Here is a 26,895-nt window from a genome sequence, read left to right as displayed (position 1 = left end):
TGTTGGTCCCTCTGTGTGGTTCTTTGTTTACATTCTCATAACCACTGAGAGTCTTGGACTTTACCTCTCAGGCTAGCAGGGCTTGTTCTAAAATATTTGCTGACTTTGGTTGCTTTAGATGTATTTATTTTAAGTGCACAAATGTTTTGCCTGCATGCGGGTATATGTACCACGTGCACACCTAGTGTCTCTGGAGGTAGGGAGACAACATCAGATCTCCTGGAACTGGAGTTACAGACAGTTGTGAGCCACCATGTGGGTGCTGGGAACTAAACCCAGGTCCTGGAAAAGTTCAGACAATGCTCTTAATTCCCGAGCCATCCCTCTAGCCCTGCCCTCCCTTTTAAATAAAGAAGAGTTGGAGTTAATAAAGATATTTAATATCGGCTTAAACGCAAAGGTTAGGAGAAGGATAGATACTTAGGAAAAAAGCAAAACATGCTTGAGAGCACAGCTGTGGGCTTCTCCAAAGAAAAGCTGAAGAAGGTAAGAACCACGTGCAGGCGTGCCTCTTCAGTGGAGAGGTGCCTTGACTTTTCTTTTTAAATCCAGGACTTTGCAGCAAAGCACAGCCACAGGCCACAGTGCACCCCCTTGCGCCCACCTCTACAGTGGTGCTCTTGCCAGATGTTTTCCCGTACCTACTCCCCTCCAGATTATAGAACTGGTCCCACCTATGGGCTCACCCCAGCAGAGGGGATGTGTTGGAAAGGGGAGGAATTCCTCCTTAGAAGAAGCACAGAAAGAAACAATAGGAAAGGAGCTGGGGAAGATGCCAGAGCTGTTCCTTGTAGGAAGGGTAAGAGATAGACTTCACCCTTTGAAGAACTGACTCCATGTCAGGAGATCCAGGTAATTCTTTTGAGAGGCAATCCCAAGACTTTGGAGACCTCAGAACACAGCCGAGTTAGCAGGAAGAGAAGAAAATTAGATTGGGGGAACCAGCCTCCTCAAATATTAAGTGCTCAGCCAGGGCAGTCCCCAGGGTAAATTCAATTTTTACACACTAAGAAGGATGTGTTCTAATGGCTCCCTCCCTTCTCACACCCCTACAAACATGCAGGCTGAGGAGAGGATAAAGGAAGTGTTAAGATCGCAGTCAGTGACTTAGGGTTTCTCTTGCCACAAGGCAATGCACCATGAGAAAAGCTTGAGGAAGAGAGATTTTATTCTTCTTACACTTCAAAGTGCCATTCACCATTGAAGGGCGTCAGTTCAGGAACTCAGGCAGCGCAGAAACCTGAAGGTAGGTGCTGACGTCAAGGCCATGGAGGCATTTTTTTTTTCGATTAGGATTCCCTTCTCTCAAATGACTATAGCTTGTGTTGTTAACGTCAAGTTAGCCAGCACAGTCAGGGAGCTGGAGAAGGAGGGTCAGTGATTAAGAGTAAGAACAAAACTTCAGTTCCCAGGTCGTTCCCAGGACCTGAGACATGCATACACATATTTGCATACATATGTATGCATATACATAATCAAAAATAAAAGTAAATCATAAAATAAATAACAAATGACAACAACAAAAAGATGTCAGGCACTGGTCTTGCAGCTTCCTGCTTGGGGGTGGCATGGAAGGCAATTCTGAAAAGCATTATATCTTCTCTGCCACACGGGGGCTCCACGCCAGGCTTCTGGAGAAATTTTACATTTTGACTTTTTTCTTCCTTCCCTTGTTATTACAAAACAAAAATATTAAAAAATTAGGAAATGCTCCCAAACAGTCTGGGATCTATTAACATAAAGCTACCAGCACTATGTTAATAGATGTGCTTCCAAACCTACCTAAACTTTGTTAGACATAACCTTTTATATGAACACTTATGAACATGAACAATACACATGATTAACACACATACACACATTTTAACGCCAAAATGGAATGGTTCCGGACTACTCTCATTATATCAACATCTTTCCATTCTTGCCTGCTTTATCACAAGAGGGCGTTGGATCTGCGGTAACTACAGCCTGTTGTGAGACGCTGGGAACTGACATCCAGCCCTCTGCAAGAACAAGTGCTTTTAGCAGCTGAGCTGTATTTCTAGCTCCATTCAAAAAAAAAAAAAAAATTAAACGAAGGCATTTAACCCATTTTTCATGTCATTAAAATGTTTATTATACATATTATAGAAAATCCCACGTTTTTCGTGTCATTGAAATGTCTATTATAACCCACATACATAATCCTACAGAGAACCTACTGTGACTTATCAAGCCATATTTCTATTGTTGGAAGTATTCATTCCATTTCAAGGCAAAGATAGGCGTGCTACAGTTGGCCAGCTGCGGAAGTGATCGTGAGGGGGGGGGGTGCGCACTGCTGGCCGAGGCCGTACCCCAAGTTTTATACCGCCAAACCAGGTGGCCACTACTGCGTGGACACTTGTGGTGAGCACCGGCGCCGCAGGGGGCGTGGCGATGCGCGGGGGCGTGGTCGGAGGTCGGGCCGAGGCGGGGCCTCGTGAGGAGGGCGGGGCCAGGCGCGGCGGCAAGCGGGTGCCGGCGCTGCCGTTCGCCGCTCGAGCTGCAGGTGGAGCTGTGCCGCCGCGCTGCCTCCAGGAAGCCTCACAGGCCTTCGTCGGCCTGGCCGCGGCACCGGCTCCCAGGATGCAGTGTGGAGCGGCCGGGCGCTGACGGCGGTGGTGCGGCTGCGGGCGGAGCGGCAGCAGGCCGGCCTGCGAGGAGCGAGGCGAGGAAGGTAGCGGCAGGCCCGGGCGGCGCTGCCGGCGGAGAGGACCCGGCGGCCGGGCCTGCGTGGGGCCGCGCGCTGCGGCGTCGACTTCCTCCGCGCCGGGCAGGACAGCGCAGGGCCATGGCCGAGGCGGCCGCGGCTCCGGTAAGGGCGGCCCGCGCGCTTGGCCCGCGCGGCCTCGGGCCCCGGAAGGCCGGGGCCCAGCACACTGTGCCGCAGGCCCCAGGAGGGCTTCCGGGCCAGACCCGGGCCTGCGGGTCCCGTGGCTGCGGCGAGCGGCCGCGAGGTCCGCCGGGGCCTACCGGACCGGGTGGAGCCGAGCGCAGGGAACGGCCGTCCGCGACCGGGAGGCCGACCCGCGCCAAGTTCCCGGTCTGCGCGTCCCCGGGCCAGGCTCCTTCCTCAGCGCCGGGCCGGTGCTTCCCTCCCCCAGCTCCCCCCAGCGGCCTGGTGGCACCTGGGAGGTGTCCGACGCCCATTCCGTAGACAGTGAGCACCCACTATGTGCCCAACCCTCCCCGGGCGGCACGAGAGGACTGCTCGTATTTGTCCAGCCAGGCTGGCGCTGCACTCAGCCCGGTTTTAGGCACAATTTTGTCTGCACTGCAGACCTGTGGGGTAGTAACTATTATAGTTATTATTTCGTACAAAAGAAAAGCTGAAGGCCCAACGAAGTTAACTTGCCGAGAATCTCAGCGAGAAAAGTGTGGGAAGACAGTGCTCACATTTCAGTGTCTGGAATAAGGAAAGCAGTCCAGGTACACATGTAACCATATGGTCGAACAGAAAGAGGTCGTAGCCAGCCTGGTGGAAACGAGGTTCAAATGCGGGTGCTTAGCAGCAGACTCTGGTGCTCCTCCTGCCTGGCCCTGCAGGTAATCTGTGCTTCTATGAGCTGAGTTAGCTAGGGTTTCTAGGGCTTGGGCAAGAGAGACAAGATTCAGACATAGGACAGCGCAAGACTGGTCCACAAGCTTGGAGAAACGGTTTTAGATATGAAGCTGCAGAGTTGGAAGGGGCTGGGAAGGCCTGGACTTTGTCCTGTGGGTAGCAAAGAGTTGAAGGATTTGGCATCCTCTTAGACCAGTGACTCCTCTCTAGCTCAGAGCTTTGGCTTCCCTGGCTGTTGGGCCGTTGACTAGGTAGCAAGGTGCTAGGCCTCCGCAGAGCACAACCCCTACTTCCAGCTACACAATTCAAAGACCCATGAACCCCATTTTTAAAAAGAGACGTTAAACAAGAATGATATCAACAAATAGATGTTTGTGCAGATGTCTTTTTGTGTAACACACAGCCTGCAGCAGAGGGACTGGGTGACAAAGTACAAGGAGAGTCTGAAATGGAGTCTTAAGAGTCTGGGGTAATCCCAGTCAGGGCCAGTCCTGAGGAGTAAGAGACCAGAGGTGTCCTCCACAGCACTTGTTCCCTCTAACCATTCTGTCAATCTGAGACCCACTGAATGTCCCCAGTCAGAGCCAGTACCCCTCCTCCTTACAGCCTGGGAAGCTCTTGAGCACCACTCAGGCAAGCTTCTCTGCCTCTAGTCAAGCTCTCGCCCCTGTTTTCTCATGTCTTCGCACTTTCTGGTTCTCAGCAACTCCGATGAGTCCACACTAGTTTCTAGAACTTGTTTTTTTTTTTTTTTGCAAACAGTCACCAATCTTTTTTGTTCAAGAATATTCTTCTAGAATATAAGAAATATCCATCTTCAAGCACTGGCCTAAAACAGCGCCTATGCCAGAATCTCTGATCCATCCTGTGGGTCACACCTTAGATGTCCATGGAGGCACTCCTCCCACTCCCTGCCCAAATGTGTTCTTCATCCCCAGTAGGTAGTCAGTAGAGCCACTATGCCACTCCCAACAACAAGGGCACATTAGTCTTGTGGTTGTTGCTGCACTCGTGAAAAGTGTGATTGTCTATCTGCCTTCCTCACCAGATTACAGTTCACCCCTGTTCTGAGGTCGCTCATGTTTGAGAATGGTTCTTACTTTACAAGGAGTTCAGGTGGTATAAAGAATCCAACTCTTAATGCCAGGCATGGTAACACTCTCGTCACCCCAGAACGTGGGTGGTGAAGGCAAGGAAAATGATGGGTTCAAGGCCATCCTATGTACGTTCTAGGTCAGCCAAGACTACGTGAGACTTCATCACAAAAACAAGCAAAAAGTATTCAGTTCTTTGATTGGTTAAAATTGGCAGTAATGGTAATTTTAGCTCATGGGGGAGGGGCAGTTAAGAAAGGACCAAATCACATTGTCCTAGAGGAAGGGGAATTAGCCATTGAGCTTGTCTGTTAAGTGGGGACATGAGATGCTTTTTTAAAAAAGCAGTTGAGCAACCCCCTTGTTCGTGCCTCTCAGTTGAGCAGCTGGAGTTTTTGCTGGGTCATCATCATGCAGTTCCTGTGCAATTGTGACAGGAGTGCAGGCTGGGCTCTAGTAAATCTGCAGTCTATCATTTCTCCACTAAAACACCCCAACAATGCTAAGTCACTGTTTATTTTGCAAAATTGCACTGTGTGTTTACCATGTGTTTAGCACTGTGCTGTGAAAAGACACAGTGTCCACCAGAAGAGATGCTCGGTGTAGCGACATACAGGAAATAACTGAATAAGGTGGAAAGCACCAAGATAGGAATCTACACAGTGTGCTCTGCGGTCCTGAGGCAAGGCACCTGCCAGACTCTGGCTAGTTCTGTTAAACCCAAAGCTATCACTAAGGCAGGATCTGCTGCATGAGATAGGATACTTCCCACATACATGGCTCCCCTATCTATGCTAGGGTCTTGAAGGCTCAGTGCAAAGAATGATGCTGGTTTCTCTTATTTCTCAAAGATTTCTCCATGGACAATGGCAGCTACAATTCAGGCTATGGAGAGGAAGATTGAATCACAGGCTGCTCGACTGCTTTCTCTAGAAGGTCGAACTGGGATGGCAGAGAAGAAGCTGGCTGACTGTGAGAAGACGGCCGTGGAGTTCAGCAACCAGCTGGAGGGCAAGTGGGCTGTGCTGGGGACCCTGCTGCAGGAGTACGGGCTGCTGCAGCGGCGGCTGGAGAACGTGGAGAACCTGCTTCGCAACCGGAACTTCTGGATTCTTCGGCTTCCCCCTGGAAGCAAGGGCGAGGTCCCCAAGGTAGCTTTTGGGAGCCTGAGGGTCTATGCCTAAAAGTGTGTGGGTGAGACACTGGTTTCAGGCACCTCTGACCTGATGATGTGGCCCTGTATTTTTCTGATCAGGAGTGGGGCAAGCTGGAGGACTGGCAGAAGGAGCTCTACAAGCATGTGATGAGGGGCAACTATGAGACACTGGTCTCCCTGGGTAAGCCTGACACACACCTCTGTAGGGTGGGATTTTACGAGTTCCCAGACCTCTCTTTGTGATGTGGTTGTTTTCATGTCAGTGGTGTGCAGATCCCTAGATAATTCGAGCAGGAAACCCCTCTTCCCCCACCTTCCCGTCTTCCCTCCTCATGTTGTGAGGTATAGAGTCAGATATTCCTTTGACAGCTTGACAGAGTATCAGACTGAGGAAAGCAGTGACCTCTCCTCACTAGGCCCAGGGTATTGGCATCTCCGTTTTGGCTGAGACTGGAGTACAGGTGTGCTGGCAGCTCTGCAGTTTAATTTTAATCAACTCCACTGTAGCAGAGGAATTGTTCTCTTGCCATGGATTGGGTGGCTTTTATGTGACACAGCAGGGTTTGTGAGAATAGAGTAGACCTTGCCTCTCAAAACAGATGTTCTTTCTCTGCCCCAAAGCCCTGCTGCCCTTGCCCCTGGAGCTAAGGTCCTGAAAGACCCTCTTCATAGTCTTCCTTCCTGGCCTGTTCAAAGACTTTGAGCAAAATGCCTACAGAGAACTGCTGTTCTGCACCAGTCAAGACATTTAGTTTCTAGGCTGTTAGTGATTTTACAAATGTCTGCCCCAGCTTCTGATAAAATGTGGCAAGATTAACCTCCTGTCTTTTCTCAGACTATGCCATCTCCAAACCCGAGGTCCTCTCCCAGATTGAACAAGGCAAGGAGCCATGCACCTGGCGTCGCACTGGCCCCAAGGTCCCGGAGGTTCCTGTGGACCCAAGTCCAGGTGAAGGATTGGGAAAAGGTCAGGGACACACCAAGTGACCAAATGAACACATACAAGTAGAGGTCCCGGGGTGGTGTAACTCTTATTTCTAGAGACAGAGAGAAAGTTTCAAATCTAAATCTTTCACAGTTGAGTCATAACTCTGAGTTACTCAGCTATGTTGTAGAAACTAGTAATTTCCATCCTGGACAGTGATAGCTAAGCCAGAAGCAGGGGTGCAGAATTAGAGGATGAGAGGAGGAGTGAGAGAGAGCTGAAGACAAGCTTCTGCAGAACCGTGCAAGCAGCCATCCAATCTTAAACACACCGGGAATTTCAGAACCCACGGGCAAGCTGTATGGACCAGTGTAATTAGAATCATGTATTTCAGCTGAATGCGAATACTGAATACACTGTCTCGGATTTCCCTGGAGCCAGTTAGCACCTCTCCATGTTCAGGAAGGATGGGATGCTGGGATCCTGCAGGGAAGACCTTGCTGGGTCCTTTGCTGAGAGACATTGTCTCTGCTCAACCTCTGCCTCCTCTTTTGCCTCCGTGGGTTTGTGTCCCTGACACTATCACTCAGACCTCCTGCAGGTTAACTCGTTTGTGTTGTACATGTGTACTTCATAGAAGTTAGGCAGGGCAGAAACAAGTCTAGAGCTGAGCACATGGCCAGTTTTCATGCACTCAGCAGTGTAGTTCAGCAAATGCGTTTTGAGAGTCTTGGTACCACCAACAGTGTGCCAGCTGAATGGTGGAAAGGTGCCTGTTGAGTTCCTATCCAGGAAGAGATGAGGACACGTGGCCTTGACTTCCAAAGCCAAGGGTGAGAGGTGCTGGTATCTGCTTATGTTTCTTAATGTTTGTAGCATGAATCAGTGAGGTCCAGGAAATGGCTAGTTGCTAGCCCTCACATCCACAGTTCATCAGAACATGTCACAGGCTGCTCTTCCTGTCTCAGCCCAGAGGTCCCTGCCCTCCTCTCACATGATAGAGTTGATCCGTGCCCTTGTAGGCCTCTCCTCTTCTCTCCTCTTCTCTTCTCTTCACTTCCTGTGAGCTCCATGGTGCTTTATAGGACCTACCATACACAGCAGTACCCCTGGCTCCAGGGTATTCCCAGCTATCTTGCTCAGGCTGAGCCGTGGCTCTTCCCAAGTGCTGCTGCCCATTGGCCTTTAAAAGTCAGGGGTCCCTGCTCCTCATGACTGACTCGTGCTGCTAATATCTCTCTCTCTCTCTCTCTCTTCTCTCTTTTCTCTCTTCTCCTCTCTCTCTCTCTCTCTCTCTCTCTCTCTCTCTCTCTCTCTCTCTCTCTCTCCTGAGACCTCTGATCACCTTGTCATTCCTTTGCCCTCCTTACTCTGCAGACTGCAGATTGCTATGTCCGTGTGGGTGCTTTCCCCTGGCACTGTCCTGGCACTGTTATGGTTTCCTTATTCCTTCCACATTTCTAGACCTGACTCTATAGCTACTTCCTGCTCCTGGTGCCTCCAGTCTTTAGAACCTCCGGTCTAATCTATAGGACCTTCAAAGCCTTCGCACTCTCCTCACCCTCCTCTCCCTGTGGCCATCATTAGTTGTCCCCATCTTACATTCTCTCACTTTCCCTGTATTCACTCTACTTGGCAAAACTGTAATCCCAAGAAACCCTCTGCTCTGCACCTGCACCTAGACAGCTGCCAGTGGCAAACCCATAAGCCTACAGCCACTTACCTGGTATTCCTGACCATTTAGTGGGAGTTCCTTATCAGCCAGCCAGTAGTCACCAGATCATCTCAGTTACCTCACTAGCTCAGGGTTGGCCAAGTATGGCTCCTAGGCCATAGCTAGCCCTGTTTATATAGGGCTCACAAACCAAGAATTTCAATTTAGTATTAAAAGGCCATTTTTAATTTTAAAAACTTACTCTCAGAGATTGGAGAGATGGCACAGTAGTTAACAGCATGTGTTGTTCTTGCAGAGAAGAGATTCTATTCCCAGTACCTACATGGTGTTTGACAACCATCTATAACTCCAGTTTTAAGAGATCTGACACCTTCTGACAACCACAGGCATCAGGCACACATGTGGTACACATACATACATACGGGCTGAACACTGACACAGAGAAGATAAATCTGCCAGGCAGCAGTGGTGTGTGCCTTTGATCCCTCACTCAGAAGGCAGAGGCAGGCAGAGTTCTGTGAGTTCAAGGCCAGCCTGGTCTATACAACAGTTCCAGAACAACATTCTTATGGCCCTCAGACTCCTGTTCTGGCTGTTCTGTGTCTTCTGCTTTGCAATCATGCCTATAGCTCTGCTTACCTCGACACTCTAGTCCACAGACATCCTTTCTGCCTGGCCCCAAGCTCTGCCCTATGCCCTTCTCAGGGGCAGCAGACACTCCTCACTTGGCCCCACACCCCTCCCTCCCAAGATGGTCTCACCATTCAGGCTCCAAAGAGAGCATGTATTCTCAAGGTCATGCCTTTTATCTGGGGTCCTCTTCCTCATTATGAGTGTGTTACCATCCTCACTGTCTTAATCCATTTTCTATTATTACCAAATATCACAGACTGGATCATTGTATCCTACCTGGAGGCCAGAAAGTCCAGGTCCAGGGACTGTACCTGGTGAGATCCTTCTTGTTGAACTCAACAAAGGATACTCCATTTGGGGACAGTAAGTCTTCCTTTGTTAAAAAGCACTCAGGTTATTATGGGGGGTCACACACTCATGACCTTATCTAGTCCTGATTGCTTCCAAAGGTACTGCCTCTAATACCAGTAACAGAGATCAAGAAATTACATTTCCAACACAGGGATTCCAGGGACACACCCAATAATAGCACTGCTTCTTGAAGTTATGTTTTTGGGTACACAGGACACCTCCTGGGATTCCTGCCCCACCCCTGTTGCCCTTCCCTTGCTGTTTCCTGTAGCATTGAGACCTTCCCAAAACGGTGTGCCCTTGTCCTCACAGTAAAATGGTGCGCCCTTGTCCTCACAGTTCCTTTCTCCTTCAGAACAGCTTAGGCCTCAGCACCTGTGTCCAGGTGCACGCCCCACCCTTGACTTCTGCCTGAATTCCCCACACCCCACAGCCATGGCCAGTACATCCAAGTAACTTCCCTTTGAAACCTATCCTTCCTCATTCTCGCTGGCTTCTCCATCTGTTCAGCTATAAGCCCAAAACCCAAGTTCTCTAGTCCTGTACACACACACACACAACCTCAGCCCCTTGCTGAGATGGCTGCCATCTCTGGTCCAGTCCTTAGCCCTACAGGCTGCTTGAAGCGAGCAGAGGTCCCCTTCAAATGTACTTCCTAACTTTCCATTGGTTGCCATTGTGCCCCCATCCTCCCAGTGTCATTTCTTTCTGCTCTGGTCCCACTGTCCTTTAAGCCATTTGTTTAGCACTTGGAGCTGCTTGTCCCAAACCCTTGGCTGCTATACGTCTTTAGGACCAGCACAGCAAGCCTTTGAATGGCCTGTGCCGAGCCAGCCCGTCTGAGCTGGCCGCTCTCCCCCCACAGGTTTAGCCTGTCTTCGTTCCAGGTGGTTTGTATTTATCTTCTCATTATATACATGTCCTCCCTCCCACTTATAAATTTCAAAGGATAAAAAGGTATGTGTCGTGTTCATGTGATGGTACAAGTCTCGGAATATTTCATAACAGAGTAGGAATTTTCAAAGTGGTATTGGGTGTATGCTCAGTCTTTTAAGATGTGTCTCTGGTACCATTAGCTACCTTTGTAGACTCAGCCCCATTCCTCATGCAGTTACCGCTTGCCCTTCATTGCTCTTCTGTTTTTGAAAGTCAACATAAATGTCATTGTAATTTTACTCTGTTTCACATTTGTCTACTAACAAAAGGGTGTTGCTGCTGTGGGAGGCAGAACCGCTGTCTTAGTGCAGGCCTTCCTGCCAGAGCCTCAGTACTGGGGCTAAAGGCCAGGCCTGGTGCACCTGCTCCACGCTCTTCAACAGGTGATTGATATTTGAAAAACAACTATATAGCTGGGTGTGGCACATGCCTGTAATCTCAGCATTTGGAACACCGGAAACTCTTGAGACCAACCAAGAGTACAATACCGAAAGCCTCTCTCAAATATGATCAAAGAAAATCCATATGTAGTAATATATGCTAGTGTTTTGGAGGCTGAGGCAGATGGAATTGCTAGGAGTTCAAGGCCATAGATGACATAGCAAGTTTCAAGCCAGCTGGGACTACATAGTAAGATCCTTTTCAAAACAAATCAACTACAATAACAAAGAAGAGGAGGAGAAGGAAGAACATCAGTTGTAGTTTATTTTCTAGTAATGTCTGTTTTTTCATTGCCACAAACAGCATGGTAGCAGCATCCTGATGTTTCTCTGGGGCAGACCTAAGGTGCCTCCCTGGGTTGGACTCGAGTGTCATCACCTCTGCCAGTACCACTACTCTCCTGGAGTTAGCAGAAACCTCTCCCATCAGCATTGTGAAATGTGTTTCTGATGTCTTCTCCCACTTTTCATAAGAAACATTTGCCAGTGAGGCAGGAAAGAAATGGTATCTCAGTTTGATTTCTATTTCTCCAAGAGAATATCATATCATATGTATAGAGGAAAAGAAGTCTGCTCACCTCAGAGCAGACAGGAAGCCCACAGAAAGATATTGTTTAAATATTTTTCTTGAAAAGATTTTTATTTTATGTATATGATTATTTTATCTGCATTTATGTAGGTGCCTCGTGTTTGCAGTAGACACAGAGGCTAGAACTAGAGTTGACAGATTGTAGGGAGCCACTGTACAGGTGCTGGGACTGAACCTGGTTCCTCTCCAAAAACAACTGCTCTTCACAGCTGAGCCATCTCTGCAGCCCTTTTAAATATGAATATTTTTAAATTATACTTTAAATTTAGGTATGTGTATATGTATGTGTTTGAATACATACATACATGGGGGTTAGAGGACAGCTTGTAGACAGCGGGCACACATTCACCGTCTCACTAGTCCATACTGTATTTTTTAAATACATATTTTAAAAGTTTTACTTTTTAAGTTTTTAACACTTTTATAGACTGCAAAAGAGAATTTAAATTTTTTCCACTACATATGGTGACACACACCTCTAACCCACTGGGGATTAGAGACATGAAAATCAGAAACTCAACACCATCCTTGACTACAAGTTGGAGGGATGGCTAAAAGCCCCTTCTGGAAAAGCACTTACCACCAAGACTCACAGCCGGAGCAGGAGGGAGCCAACTCATTTAAGTTTCCCTCTGACCTCGAACACATACACAGTAGTAACAAATGTCTAAAAAACTATCTGGAGACCAGCTTAAAATACATGAGAGCCTGGCTGAAAACATTAGGAAATGCTCCCGTCTTGGCTGGTTTGTGATGTCACTTCCAGCTTGAGCCAGTCTCTGCCTATACATGAGGCTGTCCCCAGTCTCTGCATGTCCATGAGGCTGTCCCCAGGCTCTGCATGTCCATGAGGCTGTCCCCAGGCTCCTGGCTCTGTTTGTCGGTCTCTCCCAAGGCCGTATCAGGGCTGCCCCACAACCCCGATACCTCACGGAGCAAACCTACCCTTTTTGCAGTTCACACTGTTCTTCGCATTCCCGGTCCTTGCTCTTCAGTGGACATTTTGGATTCTCTGAGTTCTTGATGTAATCCTGTTGGAAGCATGGATGAATTGCATTCACTTTATAATTAACTATAGAAAGTTGCCATCATTACAACTTTGAGCTTTTTTGTCCACAGGAAGATTCATTTATTAACAGTTTCTTAGGTGATTAAGTAAGGATTTCTCGTAGACTTAAAGTTTGTGTTCTATGGAGTTGTAACAAGTATACGTGTGGTATGCTTTGACTTCAGTCCAGGCTTTTAAAGAATGCTGCTCTCTTTAGATGTGATGAGTCATCTCTTCAGACACCCTTTGATTTTTTGATCCTTTAAAAAACAAATTCACCAGCAGCCCTTTTGGCAGGGCTAGGAATAAAACCCAGGGACATGTGCATTCTTTTTTAAATTGTATAACATTGTTTTTCTGCTCTGGCAATTTGGCTAAGATGTTGTAAAATAGACATCCTTACTGCTGATATACTTCTACTAGAGTTTCCATATGCATTGTGATTTTATGAGGTTGGTTGTTTTGTTTTCAGCACTGAAGATCAAATTCATGACAGGCTAGCTTTCTATTGCTGAGCTGTATATACCCCAGCCTCCCTTAAAATTTATCTATTTACTTTCATTTTGAGACAGCATCTCACTGGGCCCAGGCTTGGCTTGCACTTGAAATCCTGCCTTGTCTGTAAAGTGCTGGGTCTGTTACCTGGGAAAGAATTCAGTAGAGGGGCACAGTTTAAGCAATGATTTTCTTAGCAAAGTGAAGCAAAGACGTAGTAAACTTTATAGAGCTTACATAGGGGTAGGTATCTGAAAAATATCTTGCACTTGTTTTTGTAAGAGGTTATATGAATATTTATGAGGTAACTAGCGTATTTGTGGGGAAAAGGTAGCCTTTTTCCCTCCCAATTCGTGGTACACTAGAGCACCTTCTAGGGCATTTCTTCCCATGATCTTTTTAAAAAACCCACTAAAGAAATCAAAACCATCAACACTATTTTGAAGCTGGGTCCTTGGATGATACAGACCCTTCTATTAGTTCACATATGTGACAAATTAGGAAAGTCCTCCTTCACCTTAGTTTTAATTCAGTGGGAATAATCTAAGTGCAGTTTTAGAATGTTCACCCACAGAGCAACATTTTCACCATAGACTCAGTGTCAAGATAACAGCTTCCACTCCCTTGGTTATCTCACATCTGAATCCCGACCTAAGGAGTCTCGGGATTACAGGTATGTGTCCAAATTTGGCTAGGAATTTTCTTTTAAAGTACCTTCTAAAGGACCAGGCATGGTAGAGCATGCACGCCTTTAATCCCAGTACTTGGGAGGCAGAGGCAGCTAGATCGCAGAGTGTGAGGCCAGACTGGTGGTCCACATTGCAAGTTCCAGGCCAGCCAGGGCTGCCCAGTGAGACCCTGTCTCAAAAACAAAGTATCTTCAAAAGGAGGCAGAGAGTCAGCAGTCCAGACCATTTGCTGCTCTTCAAGAGGATCCAAGTTCTGTTCCTAGCCCCCATGTCAGGCAGCTCACAACCACCTCCAGGGGACCTGGTGCTTTTAGCCTTTAAGCCTTAGAGTCCAAGGACACTTGGACTACCTCTATTCACTTGCACATACCCATAGACACACACCATATAAATAATTTTTAAAAATCTTTTAAAAAGATTTTTAGGCTGTCCTATTAAATCAGTGATTTAGTATACACCCGTATATTTTTAATGGCATAGCTGTGCATACCTATAATCATGACATTCAGGAGACAGAGGCAGGAGGATCAGAAATTTGAGGATCCATAGTGAGGTCCTGTCTCAAAAAACAAAGGGTGGGTGAGGGTGGGTGTGACGCAATGATAGAGCACTTCATACTAAGGGTCAGGTCCTGGGTGCTGCCTTTGGCACCGTGTGAGGCATAAATTCTTTCACCCTATTTTAATAAGTACTCAGCCTCTCCTAACCCACCACAGTTTCTAACCCAGAGGCAGTGAAAGAGAAAAGTTATTAGGACATGGAGGAAGTGGACCTGTTTAGAAATTGTTCCTTGAGCGCGAGTCTAATCTTCATTGTCAGGATATCAGCAGTTCAGTTCAGTAGCAAACACTAAATATGAATCAGCAGCTGCAGTCCGGTCTACTTGCCAGTCACCATAACACGAACCAGCAAGGGCAGTTCAATCCTGAAGGAACCGCCAGGCTCACCAACCAGCTTGAGGAGAGGCCACTGTAGTGGCAAGCTGCTGCAGGAACCTCATGAGCAGGCAAGTTTCTCTCAATATCTTTATCACAAGTTGAGCTCAACCACTCTATGTGAGGCGAACAATACATGCAGGGGTGGGGTGGGGGTGTTAGAGCAGGTTAGTGAGACCGAGCCAGCCAACACTCTGCTCCCACCATCTGGGGCATGTCTACACTCCATCACACAGCCTTGCACATGTCTGCTACAGCAAAACGTCCTTTCATGTGTCTACCTTAGTAAAACATCCTTTTGTTGCCTGTAGTTTTAAAAACACGCTACCATCTTAGCCCCAGAGCTACCAGCTCCTTAACCGAAGCTCCACATCAGTTAGTTGCTGCCAGCCCCAACCTGGCCTCTCCCTTTACTAAACCACCTTATGCTCCAGGTCGACCACTCCACCAGCCTATACCCGAGGCCCTAGAATCTGCTGATAAAGGGCAGACAGACAGCTTTATTATTTCAGAACTTGCCAGCTAGACACAATTGCTGGGTGCAGAATCTCTTGCATAGAAAGCATGCCCTCATCAATTATTATCATTGTTTCTCCTCCTGCCCTACACTTAGTGGCCTGTGTCAGCCAGCCCCCTCCCATAGCGGAGCTACACTTAGTGGCCTGTATCAGCTAGCCCCCTCCCATAGCGGACACTGCAGGCCCTCGCTGCCCAAGACCTTGCATGACTGCTGCTTTAGTTCCAAAGCATGGCAAAAAACAAAAAACCTCTCCTTTGCATTTGCCTTGTCGTCCTGAGACCCCGAAGTCCCACCTATATCTTCTGCCCATCAATTGGCAACCAGCCTTCTTTATTGACAAATCTAAGATCCAGTTAGGGAACTAGACCTTAATATCAGCACCTCCCCTTACATCCTCTCACCTGTGTGCCCCAGCAAAACATCAAGTTGACATAAACAACTTTCCAAAGAAACCAGAAGTTTCCACTTCAACCATGCACACATGTATACACACATTTCCTTCTAATTGTATCTAGACAAATGCTTTGGGTAGTTTTTGGGAAGGGGGTAGTTTTTGTACAGATATGTGGAAATCCACAACACATATAGTTGGCAAGTACCCTATACAAAGTTGGAATTTTGGTTTCTTTAGAAACATAGAAATATTATGGTAATATGTTTTCATTCTAATTCCAAATATTGGGATATGGGGCTGCTTCAGACTGTCCACAGCAGCTGACTACTGATTTGCCTCGTACTGTAGCAGAGGTATGGTTTTGCCAACTGCAAGTACTTTCTGCGATGCAAATACTTTGTGTGATTTTTTTTTTTAAATTTTGGGAACTTGGAAGAATTCTGGGAATTTAGAAGGTATATAAATGCTAGGGCCCTGAGAGGTGAGGTTGGTGGGTATTGGTCACCCACGTCACCCACGGGCATGGGGTTGTTTGCAGTTTGTTAGTAGTTATGCTCAAAGAAGAAACAAGAAAGAAATTAGATTCAAGCATCTCTGTCTCTCCCCCCTTCTTTTTCTCCTATGGGGTAAAATGGGAGGTGAGGAATAAAGGGTGGGAAAAAGAAGAACCCACAAAGTAGCAAAGACCAGCTACACTCTATCCCATCGACCCAGAAATTTTTATTGTAGATGGTGTTATTATCAAACATTGAGGGTTGCTTTTGTTCTTTAGCAAAGTGTGGTTTTCTGTTACTCTGCATCAACACATAATGAATAGAAAGAGAATACTCAGGAACAAGGTTGATGGGGTGTCTAGAGTGAAATCAACACTTGCATGTCAAACATCCAGCATAAGAAATGAGCACCACCAGAACTTTCCAAGTCCCAGCCCTTTCCTTCTTGTAAACAAATAGAACTCAGAAACTGAGCAGATCGGTCCCTGCCTTCCTTTACATTGTTATTTTCTCTGATTTTTACCAAAAACTGTTTTTTGGTTTTACCTGGTTTTCAGCTTTTAATGAATGTTACAGATTTCCTTCTGGGGCTTGCTCTTCCCATGTGACATCTGTGCTCAAGCCCCTGTTGATTAAAAACAAAAACAAAACAATAGTTTGTTCATTTCCATGATTTTTCACTCTGTAGTTTTATGACTAACACATTTTATTTATTTTTTTTACTGCTAGGGAATATTTGCATTTTTCTAAGTTTTGAGTTATTTGGGGTTAGTTGTGGATTTTGGTTGGTTTGGCTGTTTGCTTTAAAGACATGCTGCTGTAAAATTCTTAGACATTTGTAAAGGTTTATCTAGTATAAACCTGGCAATGACCCAGGACTTGACTTTAACAGATGATGTCAACGTGTTGCTGCAGTGGGTTACCTGCTGGACCCAAGACTCCTCTCCTACCTCTCTTGCAAGGTTCTTTTCCTTTCCGGCCATCATGTAGGAGTGAGATGAAGCTTTGTGTGCCCACTGTCTGTGGCCTGTTCTTTGTCTTTTTATTATCTGTAAGTTCTTTATATATCTTAATATGAATCTGTGTGTGTGCTGATCCCTTCTCTACTTGTGGGCGGTTTGTTGGCCATTTTGTATACTGGAGATGGAACTCCAGAGTCATGTATATAATAGGCAGTGTCCACCATGAGTGACATGCTCAGTGCTACATGGAAGGCAGATGCTCTCACACTGCTGCACTTAGAGTCCAGAGTTTCTCCCTCTGTGAGTGAACGGCTTTGTGTCTTCAATTAAGGAATGTTTCCCAGTCCCCACAGCATAAAGTCTGGTATTTCCTACCAAAAGTGTTAAACTTTATTTTACATGTTCAAGTCTTTAACCCAGCAGGATTCAGTTTTGTGCTGAGCAGCAGAAGGGACCGTGGTACTTTCTTACTAGCTAGCATTTTGGTTTTTTTCCTTTACTGTTAGGGCAAAACTTCATCTGCCTAATCAAATACCATGAGAAATGTAAATAGGGTTTTGAAATTGCAAGGTACTGACACTTTTCACTCTCGTTGGGTTATGCTATCCTTGATGATCTGCAGTCCTTGTTCTGTCTACAATATCTTGGAAGTTTCATAATTTTATGCCCAAAAGGTCTTTACTTTTTACTTAGTTATATTTCTGTGTTCCTCTGTACTTTTAGGCTTTTTTCTAATTGCTATGATCAATGGTATTTTGTTTTAACTGGCAGTTTTTGTTTATTGCTGATTTATGGAGACTAGGGGCAGGAAACACCCTTCTCACACAGCAGGAACTCTGTGAAGGTGCTGTTTTCAATCCAGTCTCTGATAAGTGTGAGGTAACTCACCATACCAAAGAGTTAAGGATCAGGAGCTAGACTAGCAAAGTGCCTGAGCCACTAGCCACCTCCAGAGACAGGTCCCCAACCTCCCTGCCAGGAACAGGCTCCAGCCCAGCCCAGGCTAACTTCTGATGCTAGGGTCATTATCCACAGATGAAAGCTAAATCCTGAATTATCCCACAAGAAAATAATTTAGCCTCACTGGCTTTCCTCCTTTTCTCAAGTTAAGATCCATGACCCAGAAGAAAAATAACAGTTGATCAGCACCTCAGAACACTAGTAGTGTATTAAAAAAGCATTTGTTGGCATTTCTATCTAGAAACCTTATTAAAATTCTCATTAATACTAATAACTTTTCTAATAATTGGCTATTCTAAGGTTTTCTGAGAAATTAATCACATTATTAAATAACAAAGATGTACTGGCTTTTGTTTTCAAGTCCAAAATGGCTTGTTTTTCTCTTGCTTTATTCTGTTAAGAAATTCCAGACAATTCTTCAGTATAAAAGGGGTGTCCTAATGACCCAGAGATGATAACAGGCGCCCTAGTGATATAGATGTAATGATGGACACCTAGTGATACACACAGGATAGTCTGCACTCTGGTCGTTCAGGATTTCAAAGAAAGTGCTTTGAATTTTCCACATTGAGAATGCCACTAAGCAATTCCTACAGTTCTGGGTACTAGGGGTTTGCTACATCTGACAGGAGGGACTACAGTTGTACAGAATGGATTTGTTGTTGGCTTTGGCATCTGTTAAGATGATACAGTTTTTGTTTCCTTTAGAGTACTAATACAATAAGTTACATTATTTCCTAAAGTTGAGCCAACCTTGCAGTCTTGGAATAAACCTATTATATCATGATAATTTGTGTACATTATAGATTATGTTGTTTGTTCTAAAACTGTTGAATCTCTTTGTTCTTGAGTTAAACTGTAATTTTCCTTTTGCAGACTGCCTTCTCTTTTAATATTAAAAATATAAGCCATTATGTGGCCTCTAATACTATTTGCTCAAAGAGTATGCTTAATGTTGGAATGATCTACTCTGGGTGTTCAGAAGACACTACTGGAGCCCTGTAGGTCTCAGATTTTCTTTGTGAAAAGATTTACACAACAAATTTATTTTATTTTACTTATAAGACTATTTAAGTATTCTGTTCCTTTTTTGGTTGGTTTTAGAAGCTAGAATTTGTCCATTGCCTCAGACATTTCAGATTTAAAATACTCATCACAGTGCACTCCTTAACCTCAGCAGCACCTGCCTCCACTTACCCCTTCTGTTTCGTTCTCCTGCTGTTTGTCGATGCTCTCTTCCTTCTCCTAGTTTTCCAGACTTGAACTGGCTTAATATTCCTTTCAGTAAACTAACCTCTTGTTCCTTGCATTATCTCACCTTATGCCAATATACTGATTCCAGTCTCAAATCTCTCTCGCTAATTGGTGATTAAACTGAGACTTCACACATGCTAGGCAAGTACTCTGCCACTGTGCTGTCCCCAGCCTTTTGGTTTGGTCCACCCCCCCCCCCTTCTTATTTTGAGACAGGGTCTCAGACTGTTACCCAGGCTGACCTTAACTGTGTGCTGTGGTGATCCCCTCCCAGTGCCTGCCAAGAAGCAGGAATTAGAGGCAGAAGCACAGTGCTGAATTCCTTTTGTTCTTTAAAGGCTTTTGTTTTGAGGCCAGCCTGGTCTACAGAGTGAGTTCCAGGACAGCCAGGGCTACACAGTGAAGCCTGTCTATAAATAAGCAAACAAATACATAAATGCTTTTGTTGTTGGTATTACTTCTTTTATGATACCCTGCATTACCTGATTAGCCAATTAATTTTCATCCTGTCTTTTCTACTATAAAACTGTAAGATTTCATGTATGTGCTACTGTCACTCCAGCCCACACATTTTGATATTTTCATCAACTCTGTCGCCCAGATACCATCTTCTAATTTTCGTTTTAGTTTTCCCTAAAGCCCTTTGATACATACATACATACATACATACATACATACATACATGTGTATCTTTCTACATACCTACATGGAATGACTGATTTCTATTTAGTTTCTGTCATCTTTTTATTTGTGTGTGTGTGTATGTGTGTGTGTGTGTTCTCTCTGAATGCATTTCTGTTTACTACTTGTATGCCTGATGCCTGCAGAAACCAGAGAGGGGTGTTGGATCCCCTGCAACTAGGGTTATAGGTGAACCACCATGTGGATTCTGTAAGAGACCCTGGCTCTAGATCTTCTGAACAGCCAATGCTCTTAAGTGCTGAGCCATCTCTCCACCCTACTCATCCTTTTCTAATTTTGCTACTGGAACACTTCTGGAGATGTGGGTGAGCTGCGCCATCCTGCAGGGTGTGACTGGTCCAGACAGATTGCTGACCTTGGCCACCCTGTGGATCCTCTGTGTGTTCTCTTGTGTGTCAGTCTTATTCCTGTCTCATTTGCATTGTTCCACTCTCCCTTTAAGGATTATTTATAGTCCCCCCATTTCATTATTTATAGTTCCCCCCTATTATTTCTCTTAATTAGTTTGAAAACTATACTATGCTTGGCAGTGGTGGTGCCTCCTGAGTGCCTTTAATCCCAGCGCTCAGGAGGCAGAGGCAGGCAGATCTCTCTAAGTTACAGGCCAACCTGATCTATAGAGGGAGTTCCAGGACAGCCAGGGCTACACAGGGAAACCCTGTCTTAAAGGACAAAACAAAATTTAAAAAAACAAACAAAAAACAAACCTCTTTGTATTTCCCAGATTTTTAGATGCTAATACTGGGGGGGGGGGGGGTCCTCTGGCTCTCCATGTCTAGCTGCCACTCTCCCAAACAGACGCTCCAGATGCCACTGTTGCCTCACTGAGACGATTGCAGTAACTTTGCTATTAATCTGTCAAGAACTCTTAACTCTCTGGGTCATTTACCATCCATTCTGATGTGTCCCAGGCTGGCTTCAAAGTTTCTGTGTAGCTAAGGATGCTCTTAAACGTCTGACCTACCTACCTCTACCTCCCAAGTGCTGGGATTACCTGGATATGCCACCATCCCAGTTTTCTGCAGTGCTGGGGATTAGACCAAGGGCTCCTTGAGCTAGGTGAGCACTCTACCAACTAAATTACATCCTCAGCTCCTCACGGTATCTGCTAACCAAACTGCTTTCCTTTCCTCTGAGCTCTTTCTCTAAACTCCTGTGACTATACAAGAATGGAGGGATAAGATAAGGTCGAGCTCAAGCTGGCATTCCTGTATCACACACAGCTGAGAGCAGGGCTCCAGGGCAGCTAGGAGTGCCCTTGGTCCATCCCTCACCCTGAACACGGTGGCATGGTCTTCCTTCTCACCAACCCAGGAATCCACTGCCATGGCTTTCCTGTACTGTCAGACTCTAAGGGTGTCCCCAGGAGGGCCCAAGGGGCTCACGTGCTCTCCTTCTCCTAGGCTCTGGAGCACCAGTTCCTGCCCCTGACCTGCTGATGCAAATCAAGCAAGAGGGGGAGCTCCAGCTGCAGGAGCAGCAGGCTCTGGGTGTGGAAGCATGGGCAGCTGGGCAGCCAGACATTGGGGAAGAGCCGTGGGGCCTCAGCCAGCTGGACTCTGGAGCAGGAGACGTCTCTACAGATGCTACCTCTGGTGAGTAACTGAGGCAGAAGAGCAGACTGAGTTTTAGGCACAGAGAGTAGGGGTTGGAAAAATGCCTAAGAGCATATGAGAAACTGTGTGCTCAGGAAATATAGCCTGGGGCTTCACAGATGGCTCAGTAGTTAAGAGTGCTGGCTACTCTTTCAAGGACACAGGTTCAATTCCTAGCACCCACAAGGCAGTTAACAACTGTCAGAACGGGATCTGATCCCCTTTCTGACCTCTGAGGGTACAGTGCATGCATGCGGTGCACAGATACACATGCAAGCAAAACGCCTAGGTATATAAAATAAAACTAAGTCGTTTTAAAAAGAAGAAAATCTGGCCTAACAAGTTTTTCAAACCTACCTTGAGGTATAGACTCAACTCTTAATTGGAGAAAGGTGAGCAGTTTATAACATCTGACTTTGCAGGGCTTCAGAGGAGGGAACAGAGACACTGGCTTCAGAGCACTCGCACATTCAGAACATCCCACTGGGGCCTTCAAGAACTGACTGCCCTGCCTCCCTCCCCCTCCCTCCCTTCCCCCTCCCTCCCTCTGCAATCCTGTTCACTCTTCTCACAATGCTCACATGTCCTTGTCCTTCCCCTAACCCACAGGCTGCAATTTCTCTTCCTTACAGGTGTCCATTCCAACTTTCCAACCACCGTCCCACCCACTTCCTGGCAAGCAGACCTCCCTCCCCACCACCCCTCCTCAGCATGCTCAGATGGGACACTGAAGCTCACCACAGCAGCAGCCACGGAAGGTACAGGAGTGGCAGGAGAGGAGAGTGAATGCCTGCATGGGCAGCCTGTTCTTCCTCAGCCAGCATGCACTACCTTACGGCTCTGTGCCGCCTTCTCTCTCTCTATCTCCTTCAGAACTCAATGATTTGAACAGCCTTTCTTGAGGATACCCATATTTCTTACATTCAGTTTCTTGTTTAAAAAAAAATCCATGTTTTTCCTCCCAGCCCTTGCTCCAGGGATGACACCTGTGAGACCATTGATAAATGTCTAGGCCACAAGCTTTGGCTCATTCCCTGACCAGCTCATAACTGATTTGACACATTCAAACTGTTCTATGCCTTCCACGTGGTTAGTTAACTCACCTCAGCTTCATGCGTCCAAATCTAGGTTGAATCTCTCTTTAGTCCAGCTTGAGTTCAGGTACCAGGCTGGTTTACTTCCATCTCCTTGGCGTTCCAGCCCCAATAGCCCCTCTCTATGTCCCAGAATCCTCTCTGTTCCTGCTAGTGTCCCACCTCCTATTTCCTGCCTCACCTCATTGGCCATAGGCCTTTTTATTGACAGGTGTTGCTTAAAAGAGAGTCTCCCTATAGTTCTTTCCATGTAGTTAGCCAGTCTATTCAAATAAGCTGATTTCTTAGAGGATAGGCCTTCCCCATCCCCAAAGCAACCTGTGGCTTCCAGGCACAGTCGCAGACAGAGCTAAAGCCACTTCCTAGATATTCAGTACTGCCAAAGACAGCAGAAGCCAGAGTTGGGAAGAGCAACTTTCGCATTCTTGTATTTGTGTTCTTTTGTCTGAAGGCCAATTATCTATTACCTTAATAAAAATTTCTGTCAACTTTTATCATCCCCAGACACAAAATATGCTATCACAAAATATGCTATCAGGCCTTGGGGTTGAAATTCAACACATTTACATAAAGTCAAACAGTTCTACTTGTTCATTAACATTTTGGTCATCAGAATAACTGCAGTCACTGCATACTGGACGGTGTGCCCAGGGGCCTTGCCATATGTTGTCCTGGCTAAGAGTGTGCCTGACAGCTGTGCAGAGTCCCTGACACCTCCGTGGGCAGGCCTGTGCTTCTGCCTTCATTTTTGGTACATGACGACCACACTCAAAATCTTTTTTAGAATAAATTTGTAATTTTCTTTAATAGCTAAAGAAAGAGAAAACAGAATCTGGGGACCAAATTTGAGAGCTACTTTTACTATGAAGAAGTCACCAGGTCAGGGGAAGCTTTTGGCTAGCTTCACCCAGGCCGGTCTGAGGTCCCAATGTGGTGTTCCATGGGCTGAGTAATTGCTGAGTTTCCAGATGAAGGTGACTGACCCATTGTGTCCTTTAAAAATGTCCAGAATGATCTCTGTCCTACTCTCTTTCTCAGCAGATGTAAAAATCGTTATCAAAACAGAAGTCCAGGAAGAGGAGGTGGTGGCCACACCTGTTCATCCCACCGACCTGGAGGCTCATGGGACTTTGTTTGCACCAGGCCAAGCCACAAGGTTCTTCCCCAGCCCTGCCCAGGAGGGAGCCTGGGAAAGTCCAGGCAGCTCCTTCCCCAGCCAGGACCCAGTGCTGGGCCTGCGCGAGCCAACTCGGCCAGAGAGGGACATTGGTGAGCTCAGTCCTGCCATAGCCCAGGAGGAGGCTCCGGCCGGGGATTGGCTCTTTGGCGGAGTCAGGTGGGGCTGGAATTTCCGGTGTAAGCCTCCAGTGGGCCTGAACCCGAGGACGGTGCCCGAGGGGCTCCCTTTCTCATCTCCAGACAATGGAGAGGCCATCTTGGACCCCAACCAGGCCCCAAGACCCTTCAATGATCCTTGTAAATACCCCGGCCGGACAAAAGGCTTCGGCCACAAACCAGGACTGAAGAAGCACCCGGCAGCGCCACCCGGAGGCCGGCCTTTCACCTGTGCCACCTGCGGAAAGAGCTTCCAGCTGCAGGTGAGCCTGAGCGCACACCAGCGCAGCTGCGGACTGGCCGACGGGGCGGGCGCAGGAGCAGCGGCCACCGCCACTGGAAGCGGAGGTGGCGGCGGCAGCGGTGGAGGTGGGAGCAGTGCACGGGACAGCAGCGCTCTGAGGTGTGGGGAGTGTGGCCGCTGCTTCACACGCCCTGCACACCTCATCCGCCACCGCATGCTACACACTGGTGAGAGGCCCTTCCCCTGCACGGAGTGCGAGAAGCGCTTCACAGAGCGGTCCAAGCTCATCGACCACTACCGAACGCACACGGGTGTGCGGCCATTCACCTGCACCGTGTGTGGGAAGAGCTTCATCCGCAAGGACCACCTCCGCAAGCACCAGCGCAACCACCCAGCCGTGGCCAAGGCGCCCACACACGGCCAGCCACTCCCACCACTGCCGGCTCCTCCTGACCCCTTCAAGAGCCCAGCAGCCAAAGGACCCATGGTCTCCACAGACCTTGTGACTGACTGGACTTGTGGCCTAAGTGTTCTAGGACCCAGTGATGGTGGTGGAGACCTGTGAGGGTCCCAACCCTCCTGTGGCCCCTGCAGGCCACGAATGTACAGTCCTGAGTGCAGATAGCAGGGTGGCCTGAAAACTCAGAAGCAAAAAGGGAGACTTGGCAGAGAACCAAATTTCCATGTTGCTGAACTGATCACTGGAAAGAAGGACTATCAATGCAGCCTCCACCTTAAAGTAGAATTCCAACTGTGAAACTGAACACCGTAATAGGATCTTAAGTAATTTAATTACTCATTTTTTGTTTTTTCTCTTTAATTCTTGAGGAAAAAGCTGGAAAACGGAAGCAATGACCAGTTAGTTTTTGAGGTGTGGCTTTCAGAGGTGTGTGTTCATGTCTTACCAGTGTTGGAAAGATGGTCAGTGGGAGAAGCAGGCAGGGGCACTCCAGCCGTAGTCCACACAGCCCTGCCGCAGGGTGAGTTCCAGTTCTGTGCAGGCTGCGGCCTAGACTGACAGCTTCCACTCAGCAGTAAGAACCCTGCTAGAAGCAGCCCTTACCTTCTGAAAAGACCCTCTAAGCCAAGGCCTGGCTTTTCCCGTTTTGAGCCATCTATGGTACCTGTCCAAGGTGGTAACTTCCACTGCAGTAGTGGCTCCTGGGCCTGGCTAAGAAGAATCATATGGAGCTGTAGTGGTATTAGATCTGAAGTCAGAGGAAGCCAGGGCCACCCATCTTGGGCTATCTCCATTACCCACAGATGCTTCTGTTGGCTGCCCATTGTGTAGTATGTTCATTTTCAGAATGGTTTCACTGGTTCCACCTCACATCCCATTCCACCATTAACCATGACTTTGGAAAGCAGACAGGCAGGCAGTTCTTTTTAGACAAGAGGAAATAAAGGGCTCAGAAGGGGCACAGAATCTCTCTATGAGTACTGTGTTCTAGGAGCCGGGAAGTGCAGCAGCTGATAGCCAGTTCTCCTAGAACGATGGTTCAGGGAAGGAACGGTTCTGAGATCTTGCTCTCTTACAAGATTTATGCCACACGCATGGATCAGATCATCAGAACTCCTGCATCAGCAGCTGGAGCTGGACAGCCCATGTGTGAGCTTATACATCACTAGACAGCAGGGGGTAGTTGGATTGCCAGGTAACTGGGTAAATGGCTCTCAGGCCTGCCTGGAGAATCTTCACCGTGGAATTAGAGCTAGGTCTGAGTTTCTGTCATAACAGTGCTGTCCCCACCACACATAGCCATTCCCATTTTGTTAAAGCAGCCACTGGTCCTCTTGCCCAAATGGGTAATGATCCCTGGAGAGGGCAGAGACCATGGCGCCCATTCAGCTCCTTCCTGCATACTTTTATTAGAAATAGACTAGTTAAGAAAATTGTTTCTATGTACTGTATATTTTGTACCTGTTTACACTTCTAATATTGATATAACTGATATTTTGAAAAACAAATGAACAGAAAACATCCTGTTAAAATAAAATCTAACCAGCACCAAAGCTGTTTCATGGATTCCATTCTTAAGACATTCATCATTTTCCTGCTGCTTCTAAGCACCTCCTCCAGGAAGCCATTTCTCAAACCCCTTAGTTCTGGGCCATCTTGGAAACAAGGGGTGGATGATTTCAGGGAAGTTTGGCTTCCTAGAGATAAACTGGCTTTTGGAGAAAAAAATCAAAACATACTAAATCTCTTTGCCAACAGACTAAACAAGGTTTATATAGTTTAGTTTGAGATGGTATTCAGGAAGAGAGGAAATTCTTAGAGAAAACTATGGACTATCAAGAAAATGGGTGTAAGTTATCCCTTCCTTGCCTGGACAGGTGGCAGTACCTCTAGCTACAACCGGGCCACAATCCCATCCAAGGGCTAATCATCTTGCTCACAATTTTTTAAGATAAGGAAGAAAAAATATTTTGGGGCTGGAGAGATGACTTAGCAGTTAAGAGGTGCTCTTACAAAGGCCCTGAGTTCAGTTCTTGGCACCTGTGTTATGCTGTGAACGAGCCTCCTGTCACTCTTAACTCCAGTGGATCATGGCCCTGGCCTGGGAATACACCTGCACTCATAAGCACAAGCACTCCCACACAGACACACATAACTAAGAATAGAGACATACTAAAACTTTCATTTTTTACTTATTTCATATTATGTTTCATGAAGGACATAAGAATTAAACAGAAGAGAAGGTTTCACCAGGCCCGTGATGGGAAATCATAGCAGTGCCTAACTGACAACTTGATACCTTCCTTCCTCACTAGATGTCTCCAGTATCTGA

The 26,895-nt window shown here is 46.8% G+C and overlaps 1 protein-coding gene across 12 annotated transcripts; it reads left to right on the top strand.

Annotated features, from left to right (window-relative positions):
• The first annotated feature begins 2,501 nt into the window (after window positions 1–2,501).
• Znf746 (zinc finger protein 746) lies at window positions 2,502–26,116 on the top strand. 12 transcript variants are annotated; one of them, XM_052173623.1, is made up of 7 exons: window positions 2,502–2,836; window positions 5,529–5,828; window positions 5,933–6,014; window positions 6,669–6,782; window positions 21,239–21,430; window positions 22,063–22,188; window positions 23,566–26,116. In XM_052173623.1, exons 1-7 carry the CDS (start codon window positions 2,813–2,815, stop codon window positions 24,666–24,668), a joined length of 1,941 nt encoding a protein of 646 aa, XP_052029583.1. In that variant the 5' UTR covers window positions 2,502–2,812; the 3' UTR covers window positions 24,669–26,116. The 12 variants fall into 12 exon arrangements, with proteins under 12 accessions (XP_052029583.1, XP_052029581.1, XP_052029589.1 ...); XM_052173621.1 differs by having other exon boundaries at window positions 6,669–6,800; window positions 23,563–26,116; XM_052173622.1 differs by having other exon boundaries at window positions 2,503–2,836; window positions 23,563–26,116.
• Window positions 26,117–26,895: the final 779 nt, after the last annotated feature.

This window comes from Apodemus sylvaticus, chromosome 2 (assembly GCF_947179515.1).
Source record: "Apodemus sylvaticus chromosome 2, mApoSyl1.1, whole genome shotgun sequence".
Lineage (NCBI taxonomy): Eukaryota > Metazoa > Chordata > Mammalia > Rodentia > Muridae > Apodemus > Apodemus sylvaticus.
Note: the sequence above shows the minus strand (reverse complement) of the source record. Positions and strands in the feature narration are given on the sequence as shown.

What these genes read in the sequence shown, in the direction of transcription:
- Znf746 (XM_052173617.1), top strand. Translation starts at nt 3,517, where the DNA reads ATGCGGGTGCTTAGCAGCAGACTCTGGTGCTCCTCCTGCCTGGCCCTG. An exon ending in GCAAGGGCGAGGTCCCCAAG is followed by an intron (nt 5,829 to 5,932) that starts GTAGCTTTTGGG and finishes TTTTCTGATCAG; the next exon opens with GAGTGGGGCAAGCTGGAGGA. An exon ending in CACAGCAGCAGCCACGGAAG is followed by an intron (nt 22,189 to 23,562) that starts GTACAGGAGTGG and finishes TCTCTTTCTCAG; the next exon opens with CAGATGTAAAAATCGTTATC.